Source organism: Mirounga leonina, unplaced genomic scaffold (assembly GCF_011800145.1).
Source record: "Mirounga leonina isolate KUSES-001 unplaced genomic scaffold, KU_Mleo_1.0 Mir_94, whole genome shotgun sequence".
In the NCBI taxonomy this organism is placed as follows: domain Eukaryota; kingdom Metazoa; phylum Chordata; class Mammalia; order Carnivora; family Phocidae; genus Mirounga; species Mirounga leonina.
Genome location: NW_023270855.1, coordinates 49,327,937 through 49,349,626, shown reverse-complemented (window position 1 = coordinate 49,349,626; position 21,690 = coordinate 49,327,937). Strand labels below are relative to the sequence as shown.

Here is a 21,690-nt window from a genome sequence, read left to right as displayed (position 1 = left end):
TGGGACAGACATTTCTCCTTCAGGGTGGGATATGATACATGGCCTCACAGTGCACCCCAATATTGCCGGGTGGGACAGACACCCCATTACCAGCCCATAGCTCTTCCAGCCTAGAACAAAACACCCATCATCTTCCAGAATGGGACAGGCGCCGGCAGAGGTGAAAGCAACGTCTCTTTTGGCCCCTCCCTACCCCGAAGCTGGACAAACACCTTCACTGTCCCCATACTCTTCCCCCAAAGGTGGTACAAATGTCCCCATCACCACCACTACCTCCCCCCACTCTCCCAAGCAGAGGAAAAATGCCCCCCAAGCTGGAACCCATGCCCCCAATTGCTCCCCCAAATTGGACACAGGCTCCTATGATTCCCCCCAAACCGACTCTCACAGACACCCCCACTTCATTGCCCAGGCTGGAAAGGCGCCCCTGCCCGCCCCCAACCTTGAGCCGCTCCACGCGGAGTTTCTCCTCCTCCAGCTCCCGGCGCGCGGCGCGGATCGCCTCCTGCAGCCGCCGCTTCTCCTGCGCACAGAGGACCGGGAGCTGCCCACGGGCCGGGCGGGGCCGCCGCCTCCCTTTCCGCCTTCCCTCCTCCGCGGGGCTCGCGGGGGCTCCCGGGGCTCCCGGGGCTGCGAGCCGGGCGGGGCGGCGGAGAGCACGTCGGGGCCCCGGGCGGGGAGGGGGCTGCGGAGGCGCTGACTCAGCAGCGGGTGGGGGCGGGGCGGCGGGGGCGGGGCCGGCCGCGCCCGGGATGCTGCGGAGGCCTCGCCCGCGCCGAATGGGGGTCTGTGGAAGGGGGCGGGGGCGGGGCCTTGGAATGGGGATCCCCAAGGGGGAGACGGAGCTGTGGGGGTCTGAGATATAGGGTTACAGAGGGGGGGGGGTTCAGAGAACTGGAGGTCCAGTTATGGATATCAGAGGGAGGGGTGCCGTCGTGAGCGTCCAGAGAGACTGGGGCGTAGAGATGGGGTCCGGAGAGATGGAGGTGCAGAAATCGAGGGCTGAGAGATAGGAGTTAGTGAGATGGGGGTTCAGAGGGATGGGGTACAGATATAGGGGTCAGAAGGATGGAGGTTCAGAGAGACCGGGGTGTAGAGATGGGGTCCAGGAAGATGGGGGTGCAGAAGCGGGAGATCAGAGACTAGGGATTAATGAGATGGGGTTCACAGAGATGGGATCCAGAGAGATGAGGATCCAGAGATGGGGGTCTGAGAAATGGGGTTCAGACATGGGGTGTTTGGGAGACAGGGGTTCAAGAATGGAGCATCGGAGTGTGGAGTACACAGCCTCACCATTCTGAGGGTGGTGGTGACCGCATAGAGGAACTGGGGAGCAGAGGGGCCTGAGGATTTAGGTGGGGCGCCCCAGGCAGGGCTGGAGCTGAGGGTGCCTTCCCCCTCCTCCCCCCACCACACACTTCACAGCGTTAGGCCTGCTTCCCGGATTGAGAGAGAGGTGAGGAAGAGACCTGGGGCAAGACTAGGAGTGCCCAGCACGCCGGGCGGAGCGCCCTGGGAGGGCTTCACTTACAGCGATGACCTCTAGCCGCTGCCGGTAGAGGGAGCTCTCGGCCATGGGCCTGTGGGGAGAAGGCACACACTGCGGAGGGTGTCTCCCAGGGCCCCGCCCCGCATCAGGCCACCTCCTGAATGCTCCTCTCTGAGCCAAGATCCCTGAGCTGCTTGGAAACCAACCAAAGCCCAGCATTTTCTTCTACCTCCCCTTTGCAACTGAAAGGAGTTGGGGGAGAGCCCAGGGGTCCTATGGGGGGGCGGGGAGAGCAGAGACCATGACAAGTTGAGCTAAAGCCCTTCCTAGGCCTTACATCACTTCTCTGAGCCTCAGTTTCCTCATGTGTAAAATGGGCTGGAATAACTTGATCCTCACCTTGCAGAGAGGTGCCCATGCAAGGAAACACCCATGCAGGAAAAAATAGGGCATAGTGTTCCAAAAACAGTAGTGTCATTTATTATTAATAACTTTAGTAATTCCTATGATTAATAATGTTTATGGTTAATTATAAGAACCATTCCCAGGCTGTCCTACAGGCACTCTCAAATCCTGCCAGGCCCCTAACATGCTGTGTGTCTCTTTCCAATTCCACACCCTCTCCAGAGCTCGGCTCCTACCCGGGATACACCTTCAGCCCTGGGGGATGAGGGAGTCTGGGGAGAAAAGTGGCCATCCCACAGTGGACACATGCCATTGCCATGGTAACTGGAGCTACCTGCCAACTCTCCTCCCTGGGAGCAAAGGTTACCAGGTCACGTAGCCTAGCGTTGGACTCTTGAGCTGGGAGGAGGCAGAGGGGTCTTGCTGTTTAAGGTTTAACCTGAGATCCCCCCAACATTGACCTCCTTGCAGCACCCCAGGATCCCCACTTCCCAGCCTACAGAGCCACCCTTTCTGTGGGTTGGGACAGTCATTGTCACATGAACCTATCATCACAGATGTGCATTGAGCACTCACTATGTGCACATGCTTCACAGGCCAATATCTAGAAGGATCTATCTATTTGCCTGTTGTCCCTGACATTTAGCCCAGGGAGGAGGGCACAGGGCAAGCCCTCAAACATTTATTAATTTGAGCACTAACTCTATTGCGTGAGCATTAGCCTCATTGCTCAGACTCTGCTGGGGCCTCCCAGATCTTCCCTGGCGACACCATAAAGACATAATAATGCAATGCTTATTACCTATAGTGCTCAAAGTGCTCTAGAGGGTTTCCGCTAGGCTCCCCCAGTCACCTCCGCCTCTCCCTCCCTGCCCTGATCTTGAGACACTGTAGTCCACTCTTTGCTGAGTTGATATTCTGAGAATAAAATCAGCCAACCATTATTAGCCAGTGCATACCATATGCCAGGTGCTGTTAAATGCTTTGTCTCCAGTAATGCATTTAATCCTCCCAATGATCCTGGGAGGCAATCGTACTACTGTCCCTATTTTATGGATGGGGAAACTGAGGCTCCAAGAAGTAGTGGAAAGACTTGTCTAAGATCACTGAGTCAGGAGATCAGAACTCAGGGCTCTTAGGCCCAAAACACTGGGAACACTGCAGGGAAGAGGGGAGTCTAGTCACCCTCTTATGGCAGCCACGAGGCCAGAGATCAGCCTGGGAGTTCCGATTTCAGTTGGACTAGGGGGTTGAAGTCATGCTTTGCAGGGTATCCCAAAGGGAGCCCAGACCCCCTGCTAATAAGTTTGCCCTTGGGGGAGGGCTAAAGTCCCCACCCTCTGCTGTCCCATTCCCAAGATGTAATCTCCCTGCCTCTTCCTTGCTGGGGGGGTGGGGGTGGAGATCGGGTTCCCATTGCTAGGCAACCAGGTTTGTAGTTGGTGAATAATGCAACGGGGGACCCAAAAGAGTGAGCAACCAAATTGGGGTCCCGGGGGAGGGAAACTCTTTTCCGGAACTCTTTACAAACCTCTGGAGCCCCTCCCCCCTCTTACTTTAAAATGCCCTCAAAACTTGAATATTAAAATTCTCTGCACACCCTGTTTGATAGTGTTTATCTCCAACTCTACAAGAACAGTGTTCGTGGCCATGGCCTTTTGTCACCAGGAACACTTGGTGACCATTCACTAAGCGGGTGATGGTTCCGATTTTGCCATCATCTTTCCCAGTTTGGGAGCTGTTAACTTTTTCTGTTGTATCTCAAGCATTTTTTCCCACCCTGGACACTGAGGGATGTTTCTAGAGGCAAAACATGGCAGTGAGGGACCCTGGCATTTCCTGCCCCCTCCCCAGTCATAGCCCCACCCCCAGGCTGGACTTTGAGCTTGAAGACTGCCTGCAGAAAATCCCTGAAAAAAGGAGGTGGGGGTCCACATCTCCCACCTGACTCTCTGGGGGCGGGGGACATAAAAGCCCATGGGGTTGGCTGCTGAGCTCTCTCCACTCCCCCTAGTGCCCTTAGGAGAGGCCAAGCTGGGGCTCTCACCCCCGGGGAAAGGCCAGCGACCTCCGAGCCCCTCCCAGGCCCTGCCCACCAACCCCCCTGATCCCGGACACTTACATGGGTGTGGCCGGAGACCACATCTGGCTCTGCAGGGCCATCTCTGCCCAGAAGCCCACCTTCAGGTCTCCAAGATCAGGACCCACCACCCGTTTGACTGAAGGTGCCCTGGAGGCTGTGACTTGGCTGGCGGGAAGGGGGTGCTGCAGGAGGGCACTGGGAAAGCTGGTCCAGCTGGTTTGGGCCAGGAGGCAGGAGGCGCAAGCACGAGGCTCGAGGGGGGCTGGGGGCTGGCGGGCAGTTCTGGGGAGGTACTATCAGCTGTCCTGATAAATTATTTACCAGCCACTGGCCTCCTTGCCGCACTTGGCTGCCTCACAGTGAACACACTCACATGCATGGTGCAGTGTGTGGGCGGGAATGGGGCGTCACTGACCCCTCCAGAGAATGGCATCTGTCCTTGGCACCCCAGATGCCTCTCAAGTCCAGCTAGCTGCCCACCAAGGGTCACCAACGTGGCACATCACACGCGTGCGATACTCTTATAAACTACTGCCCTCCCTTCTTGGACCCTGGTTCTTGGGTGGGGAGGGAGGCACTGATCCAGCTAAGGGATTCTGGAGACCAGAGGCTGAGCACCATGCGAACCAGGAGGCCTGGCCCCTGGGTAACTGTGGATGACTTGCCCCAGGTTTCTAGGCCGTGGTTTGCCCTTTGTGAAATGGAGAATTAGATCAAGTGGCCTCCAGGACCCCGACCCCCCTTAGATGCTATAACAGTTAGGGGTGGGGCAGTGGTGAGGAAGGTCCAGAGAACTTCTTACCCAAATCTTGAGGGTCCGTGTTCTATCGTCCCCATCCTCTTCTTAAAGGACCAGCATCCTGTTTCTCTGGTGACAGCATGCCTCATTTACCCTTTGCCGTTTGGGGAAATCATCTCTTACTTTCCAGGCTAGTCTCCCACAGCCCCCAGTCCTTCCCCCATCACAGTCTTGGTCCCGCTGTGCAATTTGACATGAACCTCAGTGAGGAGGGAACTTGCCCCCACTAGGACCCTCCCCATGTGACCAAGGGAATGTGCCTACCTAACTCTTCCCTCCCTCTTTTACATCTTACCCGGGGTACTCAGACCCCAGAATTCCCTGCCCAAACGGTCCTGTGCTTCCTGAATGCAGACCACACAGCCAGGGTGCGCCTCACCCCACCACCTCCAGCCTGACAAGTGGTCAAGGGCAGCTACTGGCGGAGGGGTGAGGATCAAGCTTGGACATGCGGCACGGGGTCCCCAGGGGCAGGCACAAGGCTCCTTGCTATGCAGGAGAGAGTTGAAGGTTGGAAAGGGGGCCAGGCTGAGAGCTGAGGTCTCCCTGAGCCCCACATTCTAGTACAAGACTCCTAGGGATTCAAAATGTTTTCATTTGAACCCGGCCTTCTAAGTCATTCTGAAAGTACATTTGCCATGATAGGAGGAGAGAACATACTTTTTAAATCAGTTTTTAATCGTGGTAAAATACATATAAAATTTACCATTAGTGGCATTTAGTACATTCACGGTGTTGTGCAGCCATCCCCTCTGGCACCGGAATATCTCCATCACCCCAAAAGGAGACCCCACGCCCATGCATAATCTCTTCTGATTTCCCCTCCCCCAGCCCCTGGCAACCACCAGTCTGTCCCTGTAGATTTACCTACTCTGGACATTTCATATAAATAGAATCACATACTATGTGGCCTTTTGTATGTCTGATTTCTTTCACTCAGCACAATGCCTTTTTTTTTTTTTTAAAGATTCATTTATTTGAGAGAAAGTGAGAGAGAGAGAGCATGAGCAGGGGGAGAGGCAGAGAGAGAGGGAGAAGCAGACTCCCCGCTGAGCAGGGAGCCTGACACAGGGCTCAATCCCAGGACCCTGAGATCACGACCTGAGCTGAAGGCAGACGCTCAACCGACTGAGCCACCCAGGCGCCCTAACTCAGCATAATGTTTTTAAGATCCATCCACAATGTAGTGTGTGTCAGTGTTTCATTCTTTTTATGGCTGAATAATATTCCTTTTTTTTTTTTTTAAGATTTTATATTTTTAGGTAATCTCTACACCCAACGTGGGGCTTGAACTCACAACCCTGAGATCAAGAGTTGCATGCTCCATCAACTGAGCCAGCCAGGGCGCCTGAATAATATTCCATTGTATGGATTTACCACATTTTATTTATCTATTCATGTGTTGATTGACATTTGGGTTGTTTCTACCTTTTGGAGGAGAGAATGTATTTTTTAAAAAGATCTATTTATTTATTTGAGAGAGAGAGTGCGCACACAAGGGGGAGGAGCAGAGGAAGAGGGAGAGAGAATCCCAAGCAGGCTCCGTGCTGAACACAGAGGCTGACGTGGGGCTCGATCTCACAACTCTGAAATCATGACCTGAGCCAAAATCAAGAGTTGGAGGCTCAACTGACTGCACCACACAGGTGCCCTGAGAATGTATTTTATTTAATTGTTTGTAGTTTGATTTTACAACTGTTAAATAGTTAGATGTATGGTATGTAGGCTTCCCTTTGTATTCTTGTCCTGTATTCTACTTCGAGGCAAGATTGTTCTATTTATAATTGTGTCTGTCTCCCAAACTCAACTGCACCTTCCAAGTCTGATTTGTTTCTTTATTCCCAGCACTGGGGTAGGTGCCTCGTACATATCATTAAATAAATCTTAAACGACTGTTATGTATCAGGCACTGTTCTAGGCATGGGGTAGTTGGGTCTAGGCGTGACCAAACAGAAAATGCTGTAAGGCAGCTCACTTTTGGTGGTGGTGAGGAGAGAGATGATATACAAATAAAGGCAATTAGTGATAACTGGTAACTGCTCTGCAAGTTAACAGCCAACAGCAGGGTTAGGGTTATGGAGAAGGGCTGTGTGTGATGCAGGCTGGGTGATCAGGGACTATTTGTCTAAGGAAGTGATATCTGAGTTAAGACCTGCATAGCAGAAGCCAGCCATGTGATGAGTCCTTCCAAGCAGGGAAAAAGGCAAGTAAGCGCAAAGGCCCTGAGGTAAGAGTGCACTTGGGGGGTTTGAGGGAAGCACAAAAGCTGTAATGGAGGAGTGAGGGAGGGAGTGTCCGAAGATGAGATCTGAGAAGTGGGCAGGACCTTCTGGGTCAGAGGAGGGAATTTGGATTTTTCTTCTGAGTGTGGTGGGGAGCCATTGGAGGGACAGTAAAGTGGCTGGGATGAGGGTGGAGAGATGTGAACAAATTCAGAATATGTTTTGGGGGGCAGAGCCTGCAGATCCAACAGCAATCCAACATATGGATGGATTGGAGCAGGGCTGAGAGAGAGAGGTTGAGGTAGATTCCCAGGTTTGGGGCATGAAAAACAGAATGGATAAGTTGCCACACATAGTGGGGAGTAGAGTTGGGGGGATCCGAGAGTTCAGTTTTGAAAGTGTTCAGTTTGACATCTATTACACTGAAGAGTGTTGAAGATGAGTCCAAAACCCAGAGAAGTCAGAGGTAGAGATATAAATTTGAGAGACATCAGCACAGAGATGGCATTTAAAAGTATGAGGTTGGGGGACGCCTAGGTGGCTCAGTCGGTAAGCATCTGCCTTTGGCTCAGGTCATGATCCCGGGGTCCTAGGATCAAGTCCTGCATGGGGCTCCTCTCCCTTCTCAGCAAGGAGACTGCTTCTCCCTACTCCGGGAGAGAGTAGAAGGAGAGGGTGGGAAGGAGGGAAGTCACCAGGGTGGGCAGAGAATTGGGGGAAGGAGTGACCAGATAGTTGGATTATTCCCGAGGCTGTTTAGCGCTCCCCCTCTCTCTAGGTAACTATATCTTTCTTCCTGGTCACCCCAGAATGGTGGAGTGGGGCCAGAGGTCAGATTTGGAGAGAGCCTGGGGAAGAGTGGAAATTGCCTTTAGGGGCGTCGGTCCTGCCCTTGAACGCCACGGTCTGGCGCCACCTGTGGGGAGCTGCTCCGTACCGCAAGCCTGGATACCTCTCCGGGGACTTTCCAGCCGCCTGAGCCCAAGGTGACCGCCTTTCAACCGCAGCTGCTCCGCTAAGCCCTGGGCGCGCTGTGTCCGTCCCTCTTCCCTCAATCTGGAAGTGCACTTGGCCGCGGGCGCCTCGAGGACTTTTCCAGGAGGGGTGAAGGGAAAGCAGCCTCTGAGCTTGACGCGGGCAGTGGCACACCTCTCGGAAAAGGCCTCGCTGAGCCCAGAAACCCGGAGGGAGCCTGGGGCGCGCCAGGAGAGGGCTCCTGGCGCCCCCTCCAGTCTGAGCCGTACGCTGCAAGGGTGGAATGTGGATGGACCGCCCCGAGGCCAGGGGCGTTGTGGCCCGCCGGCCTGGGCGGGGCTAGCAAGGCCCCGGAAAGATGGCTTTGGAGGACACCAGCGCCAGAGGGCCAGCGGTTCAAAGGCCCAGCCCGAGGCACCGTTGGGGTCAAGCCTCCTGGGAATGCCGGGGACGTGGGAGCGAAAAGGTGCCAGGGTGGCGCCCCGAGAGTTGAACGGCACCCAGACTTGTCTCCCAGCTGGCGGGCCGAGTCCAGGGAAAACCTCTTACAAGAAGTCTGGTGCCCCGAGCTGACCTGAGGCGCGTCAGAGCACGAAATGCGGTGCCCTGCCGAGGCCCCCGTCCCCTCCCCGCCCCGAGGGCGGGGCCGTAAGTCTTCCCTGCAGGTGCAGGGGGCGGTGCCCGGCCCTGCCCCGGGGGGCCGTTCTTGGAGGCCAGGGGCGGGTCAGAGAAACGGCCGAGATAGGCGACGCCTTGGAACCCGCGGGCGGTGACTGTGCCACAGGTGCCGCGCCGGGCACCGTGGTCTCAGCTCTGGGCATCAAAACTCCGGCGCTGGAAACTAAGTCTTCCGAGCTGCTCCCAACCCTGGACACCGAGGCCCCCAGGCCAGAGAGCGGAGCCCTGGGGTCGTCCGAAGAGCGGGGCCCCGAGACCCCCGGGTCAGCTGAGTCCCAGGGCCTGCCGCAGAGCAGGACGCTGAGGTCCCCAGGCCAGGAGGCAAGGTCTCCGTGCCCTCCGCAGAGCAGGACGCGGAGAGAGCTGAGCAAGAGAGCGAAGTCCTTGGGCCATCAGCGGGGCTGGACGCAGAACGCCCCGGGCCGTCTGCAGCTGGGGGGGTTTGAGAGTCTCCGGCCCGGCAACCACGACCCCGAGCCGTCTAAAGCGCGAAGCGCGGGGTTCCCGAAGCAGTGTCCCCTTCAGGATCCCGAGACCTTCTCCTCGGGGTCAGATTCCGAAGGCCCCCTGCAGCATTTTCTACTGCGCCCGAAGACCCCCCGGCAGGCCCCCGAGGAGCCGTTCATGGAGACGCCCATCGAGCGAGAAATCCGCCGCAGCTGCGAACGCGAGGAGAGCCTGCGCCGGAGCCGAGGCCTGAGCCCTGGCGGTGCAGGCCGAGAACTCGTCGAGCTGCGCGTGCGGCCGGTGCTCAGCCTGCCCGGCCCCGGCCCCGCGCTCCCGCGCGCCTTGGAGCGCGCGCGGGCGGGCGCGCAGATGCAGCGAGACATCGAGCGGGAGGCCCACCGTCAGGCGGCGCTGGCGCGCCCCGCAGCCCCAGAGCGGTGCGCCCGGCCGCCGCCGCCGGCGCTCGGCGAGCTCAAGCGATTCTTTGAGGCCGCCGGGGGACGCGGCTCCTCGGCGGCGGCTGAAGGCGGCGCCGTCCCGCAGGGGCTGCCCGATCCCGGAGGCCGGCCGCGCTCGGCCGTGCAGGGTCGGTGCCCGGTGCTGGCCCGCGCCCCGCCGCGGGTCGCGCGGTCGCTGCTGGAGCAGGAGGTGAGCGAGGCGCGTGAGCGCGAGCGGGAGCTGCAGCGCCAGCGGCTCAGCGTCTACGGCACCGCCGAGTTCAAGGAGCCCGCGCCGAGCCTCACGGGTAAGCCCCGCGCGCCCTGACGCTGGGGTCTGTCGGGGCTCCAGCCGCCCTCACCGACTGCCCAACTCCAGTGCCCTCTCTTCTGGCCCTCAGGTACCCCCTCAGGGCTCCCAGACTCCTGGGACAGCCCCCCCAACTCTCCGTACCCTGCCCACGCTTCGGGGCTGCCCACTCCCTGTGCTCCACCCCGTACTCGGAATGGTCGACTCCCGAATCCACCTCACCTAGGCTCTTGGCGAGAAAGGGAGGAGGATTCTAGGTGTCTTTATCGGGTTCCAGGGAACCCTGCTTGGGTTCTGGCACTCCTGGAGCCTCCCTCTGAATTTACGAGTTTCCACCTCCCCACTCTGGGTTCGCCTCCCTCCTCCTTCAGGTTGCTCCCTCCTTCAGAATGGAGGCTTCCATGGGAAGCAGGGTAAACGCCTGTGTGTTTAAGGGGCGCGGCCGGCCTCCCTGGTCCTGGCCGCCTCCAGCTGGTGACAGGAGGGGCAACCCCGGCTGAGCGCCCCTTCCCCCGCAGCGAGCAGGGGCGACGGAAAGCTGGCGGTGACCTGGCCTCCCCGCAGAAAGGCGTCTGAGAGCGGCTTGGAGCAGGTGGGAGCCCCTTTCCCCCTCTTGCCTCAAGCGCTAGTCGCTCGTCCCTCCCCCCTCCTCCTCGGGCGCCAGGGTGCTGGGTCAGGGAGCGTGCACCTCCGCGCCCCCTGGGAAGTCACTCTGGGCTAGGACACAAAGTTCTGGGCACGGCTCGGGGGTGACTAGGATGCGGTAGTCCCGGGGCCCAAACCGCCCCACCCTGTGCCTGGGTGTCCCTCCTGCGGTGCGCGGGTGCTTAAAGTCAGCCTTCCGTCTGGCCTCCTCTCCCCAGGAGGAGCGGAAGCCTTGAGGTTCCAGCAGGCTGGGACCCCCTGCCAGAGGTAACATGCATATCAGAGGAAACTGGTAGGGGTGCCCAGGAGTGCTCTCGGAATCCACTGAAGGCCTGGAAGAGGGCCAGCCGTCTGCGCTGGGGAAGATGAAATCGACCAGCTCCTCCTTGAACCTGACTGTGAAATTGACCAGTCTCTTCTATAAAACTGTTAGTCCCGGCTGGGAAACACTACGATTCTCAAACCGCCAGTGAAACTGTTCGGCCCTCCTCCGCCTACCTGCAAACCCAACTGGCCTCTCCCTCTGGCCTTTGCGATTAGAGGGCCAGGGTCTCCGCCTCGGCTACCCTCACTCCCCAGTAAAGCCCCTTCTTTCTGGGCAGTTCAGGCTGTTTTCCTCTGGGTCCCTTCGTCTGGGCTGCGGCTGGAGCGCGCCTGGCGGAGGAAGGCCTGAGAAAGCTGCAGGAGGCGCGGGCCGGAATACAGAATGTACCCCTTAGCGCCCTGTTCTGGGGCTGCTGGTCTCCCCCGGCCCGGCCCGGGTCTTGGTGCCCCCTGGCGGCGCGGGAGCGAACTGCGGCGTTCGGACAAATGAACTCAAGCCCTTCCTTTTTCCAGACCTCGTCAACATTTATTGGTGCCAACTGCACGCCCGGAGCCGGGCGCGGGCTAGACAGAGGTGATAAGAGGTTGTTCCTGCCCTGGGGACGTAAACAATAGCTACTAAAAAAAGGCGGTGGTGGTGAAGGGTACAAGCTTCTTAGCAGGGCATACAAGGCCATTTATAATCTGTCCAGCTATCGCAAACTTCACATGCCCTATAGACCCCAGACAGATATTGAGAGAAATGGGGTGTGCTTTAAAATGCCTTGTTTCAACGGGCAGGTAAGTGTTCCTCCTTATCAGCAGTACTACAAATGAGTGAACTCAGTGGTGCCAGAGCTTCTGATTTCCAAAAGCACGGGGGTGGTGGTGGTGGGGAAACCCAGCCTTTAAAAGAGAAATCTAGGGGACCCCGGGGGGTTCAGACCGTTAAGCGTCTTAGGTTCAGGTTATGATCTGCGGTCTGGGGATCGAGCCCCCATGTCTGCCTTCCCACTAGGCATGGGAGTCTGTATCTCCCCCTGCCCTCCCCCTGCACACACACTCTCTCTCTCAAATAAAATCTTTAAAAAAAAAAAAAATCTGAACTTTAAACGTGACTTTTGGGGCGCCTGGGTGGGTCAGTCTGTTAAGTGTCTGCCTTCGGCTCAGGTCATGATCCCAGGGTCCTGGGATGGAGCCCCACGTCGGGCTCCCTGCTCAGCAGGGAGCCTGCTTCTCTCCCTCTGCTGCTCCCCCTGCTTGTGCTCTCTCTCAAATAAATAAATAAAATATTTTAGGGGTGCCTGGGTGGCTCAGTTGTTAAGCGTCTGCCTTCCGCTCGGGTCATGATCCCGGGGTCCTGGGATCGAGCCCCGCATTGGGCTCCATGCTACACGGGGACCCTGCTTCTCCCTCTCCCACTCCCCCTGCTTGTGTTCCCTCTCTCGCTGTTTCTCTCTCTGTCAAATAAATAAAATCTTTAAAAATAAATAAATAAAACATTTAAAAAATGTGACTAGAAAACTTTTTAAATTGGGTGTGGGGCACAGGAGGTGCAACAAGCAGCACCTGTTTGCAATAGAGCTCGTAGCTGTCAACTGTCAAGCCCGCCTTAATTTCTCTCCCAAGCCCTCAATTTCTCTCCCAAGCTGAGGTTCAAGCCCCCCTTTCATGGGGTTCAAGAGAGTCTGTGAACACCCTAAGTTGAATAAGTGTATCTGTGCAGTTTTATTCTGTGGTTTTAGGGTACGAGCTTCTTAGGCGGGCACTGAGACCCAGAGAAGACCCAGGAATGTTTTAGAATCATTGTTTCAACGCTTGGATCTGTCCAGCTCTTTATGCCCTGGGTCTAGCAACAGGCTTGATTCTCCATTGGGAGGACAAGTAGCTAATGAAGAATGAAATAATGCTCACACAGCATTGGACCCCAAGAGAAGCTCAGTCTAAAAACGAAGCACCTGGGGTGCCTGGGTGGCTCAGTCGTTAAGTGTCTGCCTTCGGCTCAGGTCATGATCCCAGGGTCCTGGGATCAAGCCCCGCATCAGGCTCCCTGCACAGCCAGGAGCCTGCTTCTCCCTCTCTCACTGTCTCTCTCTGTCAAATAAATAAAGTCTTTAAAAAAAATAAATAAAATAAATAAAAACGAACCACCTGATCCCAGCATCAGCACACTGAGTGCATACTTGATGGTGACTCTGCAGAGAAAGCAAAGATCCAGCACTGTCAAGGTGGGAAATGGAAACAGCCAGAGCTGATTCTTAATTCCCAGCAGGGGAGCTAAGAACGAAGCCTGTAGAGTTGACAGGACTACTAAAGTGTGGACCTGGGTTCTCAACCTTTCCTGCAAATTGAAATCACCTGAGGCACCCTTATGTCGAGTAAATCAGAATCTGACGGGAAGCTTGGCCTCACTATTTTTTTTAAAGCTCTACAGGTGCTTCCCACATGGAGCTAAGTTTGCGAACCATCATGTAGGTAGCCTTATGCTAGCAGTTCTCAAAGTGTAGTGCTTGGACCAGCAGCCTAAGGATGGCTTGGGAACTCCTCACAAACGTATTCTTGGGCCCCATCCCAGACTTAAAAATCAGACCCTCCACATGATTCCATGCTAAAGTTGGAGAATCATGGTTATCGAGAGTTCACAAGCAACAGGATTCAGGAAATCAAGCCTGTTTCCTTCCTCTCCCAGTACTGCCACCATGCACCAGAAACCTTTGGGTTTTTTTTTAAGTTTTTAAAAAAGATTTTATTTATTTGACAGAGACACAGCGAGAGACAGAACACAAGCAGGGGGAGTGGGAGAGGGAGAAGCAGGCTTCCTGCAGAGCAGGGAGCCTGATGAGGGGCTGGATCCTAGGACCCTGGGATCATGACTTGAGCCAAAGGCAGACGCTTAATGACTGAGCCACCCAGGCGCCCCCAGAAACCTTTAGTTTTAAGTGGCCTTAAGGGAGACTGTCTAAAGCTGTGTGGCTGGTCTGAACTGAGATGTGCTGTAAGCATGAAAGACATCAGATTTCAAACTTACTACCCAAAAAGAACTATCTCAATAATTTCTTGCATTGATTATATGTTGAAATAATATTTTTGATATGTTGGGTTAAATAAAAATCACTGGGGCGCCTGGGTGGCTCAGATGGTTAAGCATCTGAGCCTTCTGCTCAGGTCATGATCCCAGGGTCCTGGGATCGAGCCCCACATCGGGCTCCTGGCTCAGCAGGGAGCCTGCTTCTCCTTCTCCCTCTGCCTCTCTCCCTGCTCATGCTCTGTATCTGTGTCTCAAATGAATAAATAAAATCTTTAAAAAAAAAATCACTAAAATTAACGTGCTCTTATTTTTTACCTTACCTTTTTTAATGTGGTTACTAGGATGTTTGAAATTACGTATGTGACTCGCACTTGTGGCTCAATTTAAACTTCTTTTGGACCAAGCTAAAGAGTCTTCGTGTGTGTGTGTGTGTGTGTACTTAAAACCGTATTGGGAAGCTTCAGAATCCCCTTGAACTCATTCAGACTAAACAATCTTGATGAAGTCAGAAATTGTACCCCCCCCGCCCCCGCCCCCCAAAAGATCAAGGGTTTTGGTGTCCAGTCGGGATGATTAATTTTACCTCTCATGTCCGTTTTTGTCATCTTAAACTGGGGCTTGGAATACTAATGTGCCAGGGAGTTTTAGGTAAGTGAGTGCTTTGCTCAAAAACATAAAGGTTAGGTCTCTCCTCTGACTCCAAAAATGCTACAAGGAACGAAAAGGCATGCCTGAAAGGGGGTAACTCGCAGATGAGTGACTGCCGGGTCAGGAAGAACACCCTTCCTCTCGCAAGGGACCAGCTGCAATCGGGAAGACCCGGTTCAGGTTCGAGCTCCGCCGCTTGCTCGCTGTAGCTTTGAATAGGTGAGTTTACCTCTCTCAACCCGGGTCTCCTTTCCAGTCCAAGGTCGGAGTTAAGGTTAGAGATCCCAAGCTGGAGTTCCTTACGGCTTTCCCACCCGGCGCGCCCCGAACACCCTGCGGAGTAAGACGACCTATCCACTCCATGACCCAAAAGCTGGAAGAGGAAGATTTGACTCTGGCCTTTAGGAAACTGACCCCCGGCCCTTTCTGGGGCACGTCGGGAAAGTCTTTTCGGTAAAAAGAAGTCACTTCCGGGTCAAAATACGAGAGTGGGCGTGGCTCCGGGGTCCCTTCCCCCATTGGGCATTGAATTTCCCGGCTACCCAAAACTTGCGGTTTTTTGGGTTCCGGTTGTTGACAGGCATTGCTACTTCCCTTTGAGCTTCATGTGCGCCTCTGCGCATGCCTTGAGCGCTTGTCCGCCAGTCGAGGGACTTTGGTTTTGTTTCAAAGACTACATTTCCCAGAAGGCCGCGCGAGTGGGCGGGGCTCCCTCGCCCCAAGGGGTGGGGCGCGGCACTGCGAGCGGACGCTGAGCCTGTGACCTCTTTCTTTCTTTTATTTAACGCAAAACTGGTGTGTCCACGTGAAGGGCTCCGCGGCCGGGCCGGACCCGGTGCGGACTGGCCAGCTCGGCCTGGCCCCTTGGAAGGCGAGGCCGAGGTGCACTGGGAGAACAAGTGAGCCCCTCCCCTGCTCCCTCTCCTGGAGTTCGGAACTGTCAAGCTCCAGCTCCCACCCTCTCTCCAGGCTCAAGACCCCTGCGCGGCCCACGCCGCGAGCCCGGCCGTGCTCGGGGGCCGGGCTGGGCCTGCCTGGCCCGTGAGGATCTGCACCAGCAGGTCGGTGGCCAGCATGTGCGAGGGCTCCTCAAAGCCGATGGTCAGCAGCTGCTGGTAGTCCCCAGGCGGCTGCGGGCACAAAATCCTGGGGGCCGGGACAGGCCTGGACGTGAGCGCCCCCTGCTTCTCGGGAGCCCCTCCTCTCGAGTGAGAGGCTGTGGCTGAAAGAGGCTTTGTTTCAGCTGGGGGTGGGAAAAACCCTGGGGGTAAAGTGGTTTCCTTGTTGATGAGAAACCTAGAGGCTTTGGGAGGCTGAACAGCTCTAGCCCTGACCTGGCCTATCACCCAGCTAGCTGTGTGTCCTTGGGCTGGTAACTTAACCTCTCTGAGCACCTGTTTTCTTTGTAAAATGGGGCTTAAAGTATAGACCTCAGTGGGTTGTTACACAAGTCTGCATAAAGCACTTTTCAGGGCACAATAAAATGCTATCCTTATTACCAAGGGAAACAATGTTGGGGGAGGTGGATGGTCTTTGGTGGGGTTCTGCCCTTCCCTCCAAGCCCCAAACCCACTTTGCCATCGCCCTAACTCCTACCATGAATAAAGGTCATCCTCGGCAGGTCCTAGCGGCACCCATCGGCCAATGGACCACAGCTTCTGGATCTGGGGGCACGAATTGGCCGGACTCTTGCCTGTGTCTTCCCATGTATCTCGATAGCACAGGAAATAGCTGGAAGGGGAGGGGGTGTCAGTTAAGAATGAGCAGTTTCCTAGCTTCTTTTGAGGGCTTTGATTTTGGGGGTGAGGGAGAACTCCTCAGAATTTGCCCTCAAATTCTCATGTAGGGATGTGGCTCAACACGGAGGCCTTTTCTCCCTGTCAGCCTACTTTTAAGATGAGGACTTTTATTTTAATGGGAGGGTGAATTTTTTTTTTTTTTTTTTTTTTTAAAGGTGGGGATGGCCTTTCAAAGATCTTTGGTTTCCTGCTTGGCTTTCCATGCTTTGGTGGTGGTGGTGGTTCAGAGGCCCACACTGGCATTCTGCAGAGAGAGGGGAGAACCCTGGTTCTATAAGGGGACTCACTAATCCACATGGGAATCTTGCCCCCTGCTGCTGGGCTCTGGGGTGGTTTCCAGGTTCCAACGCATCTTCTTGTAGAGGTATCGAGGGAAGCGGCTGGCGGTGTAGGCGGCTGGGGCGCAGTATCTGAAGATGGACACCTCATGAGAAGGGCTGATGGAGAACCTCCCGCAGAAGAAACAGGAGATACTGGCGGGAGATGGGAGAGTGGGGAATGAGGCTGGGCTCTGGACTCCACCCTCTCCCCACCCCCATTCCAGTCTCCTACCCTTTTACCTTAGGGGGTCAGTCTCCTCCAGGTCCACGAACCCGAAGGAGGCATACATGAGGACCAGCTGTTCCAGGCGCAGGGTCAGCTGTTGAGAGATTTCCAACAGCTGCATGGAAGAAGGGGCATAATGAGATTAGCTGGCCTGCCAGGATCGCCGTCCCCCCATCATCTCCCACTCCTGAGGGGTGAAGAAGGGCATAGGGTCTAGGAAACCTGCTCCACACACCCCCTTTCGGACCAGCTCCTGCAGGGCTCCATAGATGGGGGGCACACTCCGTGCGGCTGCCTCCAGGTAGAGAAAGTAGGGCTCACACATCTGTAAGAAGGTGGGCATGGCCTTTGCCATCTGTTCCTTCTGCACTCGGTCCCTGCTCAAGGGAAAAGGGGGCCTTTGCCTGGAGTCCCTCACTCCCCGTTTCCCATTCTACTCACTGCTGACTTGGACCCCTGTCCTGGACCCCCTATTAAAAACTCCCCCCGTGCCAGGCCTTTCTCAGAGTATCTTCCCGGACCATTTGCATCAAAACCATTGGGAACACTTGTTAAGATGCTGACACCTGAGTTCTACGACTGACTTTCACTCAAAATTTCCTGTAGGGTGGAGCCTAGAAATCTAGGGTTTAAACAGCCTCCCCGAGGATTCCAATGGACACTGAAGTGTGAGAATTCCAGTCCCTTTCCCCCTGGGCTGGACATCACACTATCCTTTGGTGGTGGGGTGGGGGTGGGGGTCTCCTCACACTGGTAGCCGGTTGGGCCAAATCTGGCCCAGATTGGTTTTGTTTAGCCTGCCCAGGGTTCAGAATGTAAGCCAACAGTTAAAAAGTGGGAGTCCTCGTGAATTGGCAGCCCCCCCGGGGCCACATAATAGCAGGCGCTCCCTAACCCCAAATTTCTACACAGTTCTTACCACTCTTCGAAATGGGAGCCCCAATCAGCTGGCTTCATTTACTGTCTCTGGCTCCTGATGCTTTTGAGTTTGGGAACCTAGCATGTGTTGCCTATCCCATTACCCTCTCCTCAGTCTCATTCTCGGGACCTAGGACCCCGTCCAGCATCACCTGTAAAGCAAGTAGCTCTGGAAATCATCTGCCTTCTTGAGCAGGTAGCGGAGCTGTTCGGTGATGGGGCTGAACATGGTGTCCAGGGGTAAGCGAGGAGGGGCGGGCCCTGGGCCCGGGGCGAGAGGCTCGGGGGAAGGAGTAGCGGTAGAGGCCTCCGGCAGCTGCCCCTGGACGTCCTCCGGTTCTGCCTCCGGTGGGTCCCCAGGCCGGCCAGGGGACGCCGACCAGGAGGGGTCTCCGCAGGGCTGCGCCCCAGGTTCCAAGTCGTCCGGGGGCGGTGTTTCCCCCGGGCCCGGGGGGAGCGGCTCCACGAACCACTGCTCGGTAGCCATCGTGGGGTCGCAGGCGAGGGCCGCAGCTCTTTAAGCCTCCGCCGCTCACGTTGGCCGCGGGTTCGACCCCGCCCCGGGAACCTCGGACTTGCCGGGACTGGGAATGCGGCCCCCTTCCAACTCGCCCCTGCCTCGACCTCTCTGCCGGCGCGGCGCCGCGCGGAGGGAGTTCGCCTCGTTTGAATTTCAACACGCGGGAGGGGCGCGCCTCTCCGGTCCGCGCTGCGCGCCCGCGGGGCCCCGCGCACATGCGCGCTCCCGGAACCTGGCTTGGGGGACGCGTCCGAGACAGGCGACCTGGGCCGGTGCTGGCGCGACCCTGTCCTGGGGTGCGGCCCGGGGGCCAGCGCCTTTCTCCTAGGCAGTTTCCTAGGGAAGAGGGGTCTTTACCGAGCTTCCAAACCCGGAGCGCAGGTACATAAAGGGAGGACGCCCAGGCCTCGTAGTCTGACTCTGGCCCCAGAGGCTGTATATATTTTTTAAAAACTCTAATGGAGTTGGGAAACTGCCTTAGAACTTAGTAGGGACTTGTGATGTCAGTAGCTGTTTCAACTGATAACAATCCTGAAAATCTTCACTTGGAAAAACGTGCCGGTCCCATGATCTCATCCCTCCTGTTCCTTTTATCGGCGAGGACCGAGAGGCCTGAAGACCCTACTGTGGGTCCAGAACAGACCCCTGCGCCCCAATCGTTATAGACTAGATTCTTGGTGGCGTGCCGAGGCTGATAGCCAGCTAGGAAGCCAAATACATTAATTACACTTAAAAAGACTCTGGGTAAAGAACTCAGACAGGTGTCTGACCCCACCCTGTGTGACCCTGAGCAAGCATCTTTGCTGTGCTGAGCCAGTTGCCTCCTCCAGAAAGTGGTGTTTTATGAGCTCTCTGCCAATGGGGCTGCAGAGAGAACAACCGAGAAAATGCTCATAAAGCCTAGTTAGCTGCTGGTCACTCAACAAATATTTGAGCGCCTACTGTGTGCCTGGGCACTGTCCTGAGCATCGGGAGATGACCCAACTAAGCAAATATTCCCGCTCTCCTGATGCACGTCCTGTCCTAGCTGGCTGTCAAGCAGCCCCATGCACTACCTGTCTTCCTCCTCAAACAATTTTGTCTTAACCCTAGACTCTCCCAGGAGGCCCATAGCTCTTCAAGCCCCTCCCCCCATTCCATTCATAAAATCGAACTCCTGGCATTTTTTTTTTAAACTTTATTTAAAAAACCTTCGGTGCAATATTAAAAAGCAATACAGCCAGCTGGAGCAACAACCAACAGAAAGAAAGGAGAGGGTTAGGGAAGACCCAGAGACCCCACCCCAGCTGTTCCCAGGGGCAGACAGGGATGGGGCATGGGTGGTGGGGGAGAGAGGAAAGGCCACCCACCAGAATGAACAGGCAGAACAAAACATTTATATAGGAAACATCTGGCTGAACTGAAGAAGATCTAGAGGAGATAGGAAGCCCCCGTTTTTGTTTTTTGCTTTTTTCTTCAAAAATGTCCTAGACTCGAGGGGAGGGCTGGCCTCCTGGGGTGAAATGAGCAGGCCCGGTCCCACCCCACACTCCTCTGTCATGGAGTACAGGATGTGCTGGGGGCCAAATGTGTGTATGCTGGGGAAACACAGGGAAGAGATGAGTAGGGAGGAATGCCCCCTCACTGGAATCTGTTACGAGGGCCGAGAGCGTGCCCATCCAGCTCCTGGACTCTGGGGGTCTTGGGTGAGATGGGGGCTGGAATGGGTTGGGGCAGAGGGGGGCTGGGCGCTCAGCCTAGAAAGCCATCGGGGTCGTCATCCTCAAAGTGGCCTTGCTGCAGCACCTTGATGTGGTGCTCGTAGATTTTCAGGGCCGGGCCCAGGCGGATGGACAGGCCAGTCAGCACGTCTGTGCGCTGCATGAGCAGCAAAGACTTGCCATCGATTTCCTGGGTGGGACGGAGAGAGCAAGCGAGCAAGGTCAGAGCAGACCCCCACTGAGGCCCTGGCATAGAGGGGTACACCGAGGGCTGAGAACTCGCCTGCTCTTGGAAAGCTGTTGCCTGCTCCGGGAAGCCGGCCTCCGTGAAGTACTCAACCACATCCATCACCGTCCACTCCACAGGGTCAGCCGGCTTCTCTTTGCGCCCAGAACTGTGTCACAACAGAAGGAACCAGTGAGCAGAGATACTCCTCTGACTCTTACACACACACAGGCGACACTCCCATGTCTCAAATACCCCACTTACGGACAGCCAAAGGGGGTTCCATCAGCCCCTGGTAGGGCTGGTTTTCCTGGGGGCAAAGGCACAGGGGATGGGGAGTCTGGCCCAGTGGCAGCAGAGGCTGGGAAAGAAAACACATATGCCTGTGGCTTTGTCTTGGGGCTCAGTTCCTCCCCACCAGGCAATACCCCCCCCCCAACTCAGAGAGATCCTTACCTGATCCCCCTTCCTTATTCATGGCTGCCATGGAGAACACTTGGCGGGTACCACTGCCTGGTGCCGGCCCCCGGCTTTCATCCTGGCCCTGGTGGGGTCCACAGGGTGTCCACTCCTTGACCCTCTCCTTGGCACTCTGAGGCCCTCGCTCGCCATTAAGCTGGTGGTGCTGGGCACCTGCTGGGCGGTCACCCTCAGGCACCTCCGAGCCCTCAGACACATCGTCTTCATCATCTTCCTCTTCATCATCTTCTTCCTCCTCTTCCTTCTCAAGCACTCGCTCTTCTCCACCTCTCTGGTGCCGGGGAGAGAGCCGGGAAAGGTTAGTAGCTGTTCTGGCCCTGGGCCCAGTCCCTGGGATCCAGGACCGAGTGGTGTGCTTAACACCCACCTTTAATACCAACACGGACTAACTTTTACGCATTCAGTCCGTGCCAGGCTCTGTGTTAATAAAGCCCTCGGTAGCCAAATCTCACTAAACTCGCTCAACAACCTCAAGGGGTCGCTACTGCTATTAAGTCCCGTTTTACAAGCGGAGGAAACTGAGGCTCGGCAAGATTAAGTCACTTGCCAAGGTCACCATGCGCCGAACCCGCAGGAAAGACGCGAAAAGCCAGGGCCGCCCGCCACCCGGTTCCTCCCGGGACTCGCGCCCCGCCACCAACTTCGCCCGCACCTGCCTACCGCGCGGCACCCCCCCGCCCTTCCCCGGCGCGCTCACCTTGCTCCGCGACGCGCGGGCGCTGGCGGCCGGCGGCGCCCGTCCGGGCCTGTCCCCGCGGGGCAGCGCGAGCGCTCCGAGGCGGGTGCGCTCCAGGCGGCCCCGCGCTGCCGCCTCTTCCTCCAGCAACCCCTGCACGCGGCCGCGGGTCAGGCGGCCGCCGGCGCCGCCGCTGCCCCCGAGGTAGCGCACGACTTCCCGCAGGCTCACGGGCCGCGCCGGGCCGCCGGCCCGCGCCGCGCCCCCCTCCGGCGGCTGCTGTGGCTGCGGCGGCGGCGGCTGCTGCTGCTGTGGCGGCGCCGGCGGCTGCGGCGGCGGCGGCGATCGGAGATGGG

General features: G+C 56.6%; 3 protein-coding genes across 4 annotated transcripts; 1 reads left to right on the top strand and 2 right to left on the bottom strand.

Annotated features, from left to right (window-relative positions):
- Positions 1 to 8,549: 8,549 nt before the first annotated feature.
- Positions 8,550 to 11,901, top strand: MISP3 (MISP family member 3). 2 transcript variants are annotated; one of them, XM_034997107.1, is made up of 3 exons: positions 8,550 to 9,843; positions 10,364 to 10,437; positions 10,709 to 11,901. In XM_034997107.1, the coding sequence occupies exons 1-3, from the start codon at positions 9,276 to 9,278 to the stop codon at positions 10,724 to 10,726; spliced, it is 660 nt and encodes a 219-aa protein (XP_034852998.1). In that variant the 5' UTR covers positions 8,550 to 9,275; the 3' UTR covers positions 10,727 to 11,901. The 2 variants fall into 2 exon arrangements, with proteins under 2 accessions (XP_034852998.1, XP_034852999.1); XM_034997108.1 differs by lacking the exons at positions 10,364 to 10,437; positions 10,709 to 11,901 and adding an exon at positions 10,217 to 10,357.
- A 3,539-nt stretch (positions 11,902 to 15,440) lies between these two features.
- CUNH19orf67 (chromosome unknown C19orf67 homolog) lies at positions 15,441 to 18,219 on the bottom strand. The gene is made up of 6 exons (XM_034997400.1): positions 17,885 to 18,219; positions 17,050 to 17,194; positions 16,829 to 16,929; positions 16,556 to 16,741; positions 16,066 to 16,200; positions 15,441 to 15,615 (listed from the first exon to the last, which is right to left on the bottom strand). Exons 1-6 carry the CDS (start codon positions 18,217 to 18,219, stop codon positions 15,441 to 15,443), a joined length of 1,077 nt encoding a protein of 358 aa, XP_034853291.1.
- A 1,195-nt stretch (positions 18,220 to 19,414) lies between these two features.
- SAMD1 (sterile alpha motif domain containing 1) lies at positions 19,415 to 21,685 on the bottom strand (the record flags this gene model as incomplete). Its single annotated transcript, XM_034997561.1, has 5 exons — positions 19,415 to 20,142; positions 20,236 to 20,347; positions 20,443 to 20,539; positions 20,635 to 20,929; positions 21,356 to 21,685. Coding segments are annotated over 5 exons (993 nt in total), but the record flags the coding sequence as incomplete, so codon positions are not given.
- Between the last annotated feature and the right edge of the window lie 5 nt (positions 21,686 to 21,690).